General features: G+C 49.3%; 1 protein-coding gene across 3 annotated transcripts in view; it reads left to right on the top strand.

Moving 5' to 3' along the window:
- PLD3 (phospholipase D family member 3) overlaps window positions 1-7,001 on the top strand; it is a 22,744-nt gene that overhangs the window by 7,790 nt on the left and 7,953 nt on the right. The window contains exons 2-6 of one of the 3 annotated variants that reach the window (XM_003802112.3): window positions 4,381-4,413; window positions 5,273-5,364; window positions 5,470-5,544; window positions 5,632-5,774; window positions 6,209-6,392. In XM_003802112.3, the coding sequence (XP_003802160.1) occupies window positions 5,338-5,364; window positions 5,470-5,544; window positions 5,632-5,774; window positions 6,209-6,392 (429 nt within the window). In that variant the 5' untranslated portion in view covers window positions 4,381-4,413; window positions 5,273-5,337. Of the gene's footprint in view, window positions 1-4,380; window positions 4,414-4,475; window positions 4,728-5,272; window positions 5,365-5,469; window positions 5,545-5,631; window positions 5,775-6,208; window positions 6,393-7,001 lie in introns of those variants that run through there. The other 2 variants (XM_012812936.2, XM_012812935.2) reach the window with 2 other exon arrangements.

The following is a 7,001-nucleotide window of genomic DNA, read 5'->3' as shown; positions in this document are numbered from 1 at the left end:
TTTTTTTTTTTTGGTTGCAGATGTCATTGTTTGGTGGGCCCGGGCTGGATTCGAACCTACCACCTTGGGTGTACGTGGCTAGCACCTTAGCCACTTGAGCCACAGGCGCCAAGGCCCCTCCAGAGGTTTTAAGAGTAATTCCATTCCCTGCCTCTCCCTCTTCAAGTGGCTACCGGCATTCCTGGGCTTGTGGCCAGCTCACTGCCTTTCTGGTCATGTGGCCTTCTGTGTGTCTTCTGACTCTTAGAAGGACACTTATCATTGGATTTAGGGCTTACCCAGGTAGTCCAGGGTGATCTCATCTCAAGACCCTAAATTTAATTACATCTACAAAGATTCTTTTTCCAAATAAGGTCATGTACACAAGTTCCAGAGATTAGGCTCACATCAGACACATTTTTTTTGAGGCTACCATTGAACCCACTATAAAACCCAAACCAGACTATGTCCTCCCTCTTCCGCCAGGAATCCATGGATGATGCTGTCCTACTCACCACAGTCCTTGTAGCCTTGCAGAATCTGGTTCTGCCACCACTGTAACACTTCTCCTCCCCCACCTAGCCCACTCCACCACAGACACACTGGCCTCCTGGCCCTTCTCCATCCCCACCAGAGTGACTGCTGCCTCAGGGCCTTTGTACTGGCTTCCCCTACCACCCCAAGTCCAAGTAGTTTCTTCTCTCCCCTCTGTGAAGTTTTTTCTCTGGTAACCCCTTCTCAGTGAGGCATTCTCTGACCATCTTTGAAATGTCAAAACATCCCATTTCTATGATCCTCTATAGCACTTAGTGCTTTTTTCCCCCTAGAGATAGAGTCTAACTTTGTTGCCCTCGGTAGAGTGCAGTGATATCACAGCTCACAGCAATCTCCAGTTCTTGGGCTCAGGCGATTCTCTTGCCTCAGCCTCCCAAGTAGCTGGGACTACAGGAGCCCACCACAACACCCAGCTATTTTATTTTGTTGGAGTTTGAACCAGCCACCCTCAGTATATGGGGCCACTGCCCTACTCACTGAGCCACAGGTGCCACCCACACTTAGTGCCTTTTAACATGTAGTTTAAGGCCAGGCATGGTGGCTAACACCTCTAATCCTAGCACTCTGGGAGGCTGAGGTGGGTGGATGGCCTGAGCCAGAGTAAGACATCATCACTACTAAAAATAGAAAAATAAGCCTGGCATTGTGGTGGACAATTGAAGTCCCAGCTACTCAGAGGTTGAGGCAAGAGGATTGCTTGAGCCCAAGAATTTGAGGTAGATATATATATAGATATAGATAGATAGATAGATAGATAAAATTTACTTATTATCTATCTTCCCTGATGTCTGTTATGGTCAGAGCTATACCCCCACATCCTAAAACAATACTTGGTACACAGTAGTTACTCAATAAATAGTGTAAATTTAATAGTGTAAATTTTACAGCCTTATGAAAAGTAGATGCTGTTGTTATTATGCCCATTTCACAGATGGGAAAACCAAGGCATAGAGGTGTTGTCAGTTCTCCAAGTCAGTCACATAAGTACTCAAGATTAGATTCAAACTCAGGTAGCTGGCTTCAGCACCTACTGTACTGTCTTGCCAATCTAATCCAAACTGCCGCTCCAGTACAAGTTTTCCTTTCAAAAGCCTTAGGTGTACTGCATTGTTAAAACTGTATCAAAAGTTTGGCAGCACCTGTGGCTCAAAGGAGTGGGGCCCCATATGCCAGAGGTGGCAGGTTCAAACCCAGCCCCGGCCAAAAACTGCCAAAAAAAAAAAATATCTCTCTCTCTCGCTCTCTCTCTCTCAAAAGTTAAAGTTAGTGAGAAGTTACTTAAAGGGCCCAATACACATTATTCTGTATTCTGGTGATGGTTACACTAAAATCCCAGACTTTACCACTATATGAGATATACAGAGGGCACCAAAAAAAGATATGTACATTTTAAGAAAGGAAAAAACTATTGCAATACTAGGCCAGGTGCAATGGCTCATGCCTGTAATCCTAGCACTCTTGGAGGCTGAGGCAGGAGGATCACTTGAGCTCAGGAGTTCAAAACCAGCCCGCGTGTGAGACCCCCACCTTTACCAAAAGTAGAAAAATTAGCCATGCATCATGGTTCATGCCTGTAGTCCCCACTGCTTAGGAGACTGAGGCAGGAGGATCGCTTGAATTCGGGAGTTTGAGGTTGCTGTGAGCTAGGCTGAGGTTATAACACTTTAGGCTGGGTAACAGAGTGAGACTGTCTCAAAAAAACTGTAATACTCAAGTTACATTTGATAAATCTGCATTCTGCAATTGTAAGAGATACAAGATATAATATACAAGATAACAAATGTTACCTGTATGTAGTATTACAATTTTAATACCATAGTTTACTTTCTTAAAATGTCTGTACATTTTTAGGCACCCTCTGAATATATATACATATGCACACATAAAACTGCACTTGTACCCCTTAAATTTGTACAAATAAAAAAATTGAACCCATCATTACAGACCTGTAATCACTTCACACTTTGAAAGCCAGTCACTAGCAATTTGAATGAAGTCCATCTACCTTCCTATTTTTGGTTTATTAGTGGCCATTCCAGTTCTCCAGCCCTGAGGCTTTCTGGGTACCGTGACCTCAGATCTCCACATTCTACCTGTCCCTCAGTTTTGTTCTAATTCATCTTGGCGTCCCTAATTTCACATTGCCTGCTGTTCCAACTCCATATTCCTCAAAAAAAAAAAAACATTTCTCACCAAGGCCTTCAAAGAAAACTGAAAGGCAAGACCCATTCCCTGCTCTCCAGCTGCCCTCCCCCACCCACAACTCTATGTCAACCACATCTAGGACTGGTGTTATCTTCTGGTGACCTGTGGAGTTTCAAATAACCTTGGCCTATTGCTATTCCCCACTGGATCCATTTTAACCCTTCCCCATTTGTCTTCCAGCGGTGAGGTGAGAGGAAAGGATCTAGCATGGTCTCCCCTCTCCAATCTGAGATTAGACATTGGTGGGGAGGAGTCTCCAAGTTTTTATTCTTTTTTTTAATCACAGTGCCCCTGAATTTTTAAAAAGTGACAAAAGTGGTGACTCCTGTGTTTGCTTTATAATTATTAATCTGCATGGAATGTCTCCTATCCTTTGTAAGTAGCTGCTATTTGCAATTTTTCTTTTCTGTTTTCTTTTTTGGAGACAGAGTCTCACTTTGTCACCCTCGGTAGTGTGCTGTGGCATCACAGCTCACAGCAACCTCCAGCTCCTGGTCTTAGGTAATTCTCTTGCCTCAGCCTCCAGAGTAGCTCAGACTACCGGTGCCCACCACAACGCCTGGCCATTTTCTGTTGTAGTTTGGCCAGAGCCAGGTTTAAACCTGCCAACCTTGGTATATGGGGCCAGCACCCCACCCACTGAGCCACAGGCGCCAACCCCTGCTATTTTTTTGTTACAGTTGTCATTGTTGGTTAGCTGACCTGGGCCTACACCCTACCCACTGAGCTAGGGGCCCCGCCAATTTTTCTTTTTTTTTTTTAAAGTAAGTAATAGATGGCACAGTGGCTCACGCCTGTAATCCTAGCACTCTGGGAGGCGGAGGTAGGTGGATTGTCTGAGCTCAGGTTTTGAGACCAGCCTGAGCCAGAGCGAGACCTCGTCTCTAAAAATAGCCATGCACTGTGGTGGGTGCCTGTAGTCCCAGCTAGTAGAAGGCTGAGGCAAGAGACTCGCTTGAGCCCAAGAGTTTGAGGTTGCTGTGAGTGATGACACCACAGCACTCTACCAAGGATGACATTGTGAGACTCTGTCTCAAAAAAAAGTAGACTTAACATAAAAAGCATAATGATATGCTTTTTATGAAACATAATGATTCACCCACAAATCCCACTCCCTAGATGGCAACCACATCTAACTTGTTGCTTCTCTCAATAATATTCCTTTCTGCAGGTTACCTATTGACTTCCTGCCCTGCGTGTTTGGGGTGCTGCAGGGGTGGGGTGCAGTTTGGGGGGGGAGGTGTTCTGTCCCTGTTTCATTGAGGTACCGCCTTCTCTCAATGAAGAGAGGAGGGCGGTAGGTGAGGGGAAAGGAGAGGAGGGAACACTAGCCGTGGCTTTAAATCTTAATTGGGAAATTAAGAGATTGCTGGGATCCAGAAACCTCGATGGGGGGCGGGTGGAAGAATTTTTTTATAATCCCCATCAAAATATCAGTTGACTTCAAAAAAAAAAATCAAATACTGAAATCCAAAGATTCCAATAGAAAATCCACCACCTCCCCTATCCTTTTCTTCCATACTATACCATGAGCTTTCTGTTGAATTTATCAATACAACTCTTATATTATTTGGCCTTAATATCTCCATGTTATTTAATAAGCGTCTCATTAATCTTATTTGTGTATTTATTTTTGACTAGGTAATGCATGCCCATGGTACAAAAATTCACAAGGTTTGTAGACAAGACGTGGGGTTCCTCCTCTTTATCTGTGGCCACCCTGCCTCACACAGGGACTCTGGGGTGGACTGTGGCAAAGCCCATCCCCCAGCCACATATTCCCCCCAACCCCGGCCAGGCAGGCAGGCAGACGGTATCTGGGGGCCCCGACCCCCCTTCTCGCTGCGGAGAGCCCAGGCTGACGCGCGTACTGCGCAGACTCCCCGCTGCAGTGGGCGGAGTCCCCCTCAGGCCCCGCCTCCCGCCCCTTTTCAGCCTGTCGGGGCAGAAGCTGGGGCCCCGCAGAGGTAGCAGCAGCCGCCTGTCGAGTAAGGCCGAGGCCCCTTAGGGGCAGGGGGGAGGATGGTTTGGGGGATGGGCCGAAGGGTGGCGGGGAGGTCCCAGTGGTCATGGGCTGAGCTGTCCTGTGTGGTGGGTACCTGAGGGTGAGGGCAGAGGAGCCACCTGGAAAATACCCCCTGAATGGTGCCAAGACTGAGAAAAGCCAGGCGCAAATATTTGGGGCTGCGCTGACCCCATCGAGGGCTGTCTTTTGGAGAATGTCTAGATTAGAGCTTGGAGGAGGGATCGGGAAGGGTACTAAAGGGAAGCAGCGTGGGTGCTAAAGGGGGCAGGGTGGACACTGCAGAGTGATGAGAAGATAGCAGAGGCGTTGGATCTTGAGGGATTTCGAAATCCCTGCTGACCAGCGACCAGCTTCCTCCTTTGGGGCTGGTGGGCACCATGCCAGTAGACCCCGTGATTGTGAGCAAGGAGACTCAGTGGATCCCACTGCCCCAAGACCAATCTGCCTTCTGTGATGTCCCTCAAAAACCTTGAACACCCCACATAGTGCCTGCTTTTGTTCCATCAGTTTGGAGACCCTGACACACCCACCTTCCCACCTGGGCTCTGCATATCCTCCAGCTGCCGGGGAAGATGAAGCCCAAACTGATGTACCAGGAGGTAGGTAGATGGGAGGCAGAGTGGGGAAGGAAGGGCTGGGTGCAGTGGAGGGCAAGAGACCCACTGAGCCACTCTGTCACCTCCCCCATCATCCCCATCCCCCAGCTGAAGGTGCCTGTTGAAGAGCCCACCAATGAGCTGCCCATGAATGAGATTGAGGCATGGAAGGCTGCGGAGAAGGTAGGAGCTCTCCACCACCCTTGATCTGTCTCAGGGAGGGCTGTGCTACCCCCCTTGGGCTAGCTGACCACCTTCTCCTCCCCACAGAAAGCCCGCTGGGTCCTACTGGTTCTCATACTGGCAGTTGTGGGCTTCGGTGCCCTGATGACTCAGCTGTTTCTATGGGAATACGGCGACTTACATCTCTTCGGGCCCAACCAGCGCCCAGCCCCCTGCTACGACCCCTGCGAGTAAGTAGGGAAGAGGTGCAGAGGGTGGGGAGGGGCCCTGCCTGGCCAGGGACAGTTAGAGACACAGAGCAGAGCCAGTACTCAGCCGCACCCAGTGCTTGTTGCAAGTAAGAAGATTGCAGATTTTCAAGTGCATGCCCACCCCCCACCCCCTGACATACACTGTTGCCATGGCAGCCACAGCGTCATCTTCTATCCAGGTCTGTGAAGAGGCAGACACACACAGCATCTTCCATCCACATCTGTGGATATACACATACCGACATGCAAAGACACAACTGGTCTTCCACACTTCTGGACAGACACACACAAATACACATCTACATATGTAGTCTTCTATCCATGCCTTTAGGCACACAGGTGAGCACTGGCCTCCCAGCCAGTGACCTCTGGCACCCTGTGGCTGACTCTGTCCCTTGCCTGCCATCCCTCAGAGCAGTGCTGGTGGAAAGCATTCCTGAGGGTCTGGACTTCCCCAATGCCTCCACGGGCAACCCCTCCACCAGCCAGGCATGGCTGGGCCTTCTTGCCGGTGCCCACAGCAGCCTGGACATCGCCTCCTTCTACTGGACCCTAACCAACAATGACACCCACACGCAGGAGCCCTCTGCCCAGCAGGTAACCTGGCAGCTTTGGCCCTGACAGGCAGCTGGGTCAGGGATGAGGGGGTGGGGGATGAAGGGGTTTCCCCTGCAGCTTGGGAAACCAGTGGGCATGTCTCATATAGTAGATTGGACACAGGCATTTGGAAGCAGCTGTCTTCACATGGCCCTCTGGACTGGGGGCATTTGTCATGGTTATCTGGAGACCTCTGAATGTCAGGGTGTAGGTTTGGTTACAAGGGATTAGACTGGCAGATGTTGCTCACTCACAAACAGCCCTGACCCTGCCACACAAAGAAATGGAAGTGCAGAGCAAGTAACAGTCCACCATCAGTCCAGGCTGCCACCTTCCAGCTGTGGGGCTTCAGTTTCTTTATTTGTAAAATGGAACCAATATATAGCACCCACTCTTAGGGCTCTTGTTAGGATGAAATGGGCTAATCTGGCTCGGCGCCTATAGCTCAACCGGCTATGGCGCCAGCCATGTACACCTAAGGTGGTGGGTTCGAATCCCCAGCCCAGACCTGCCAAAACAACAATGATGGCTGCAACCAAAAAATAGCCGGGCGTTGTGGCGGGCGCCTGTGGTCCCAGCTACTTGGGAGGCAGAGGCAGGAGACTCGCT

This window comes from Otolemur garnettii, unplaced genomic scaffold (genome assembly GCF_000181295.1).
Source record: "Otolemur garnettii isolate 467f Iridium unplaced genomic scaffold, OtoGar3 scaffold00233, whole genome shotgun sequence".
Lineage (NCBI taxonomy): Eukaryota > Metazoa > Chordata > Mammalia > Primates > Galagidae > Otolemur > Otolemur garnettii.
Note: the sequence above shows the minus strand (reverse complement) of the source record. Positions and strands in the feature narration are given on the sequence as shown.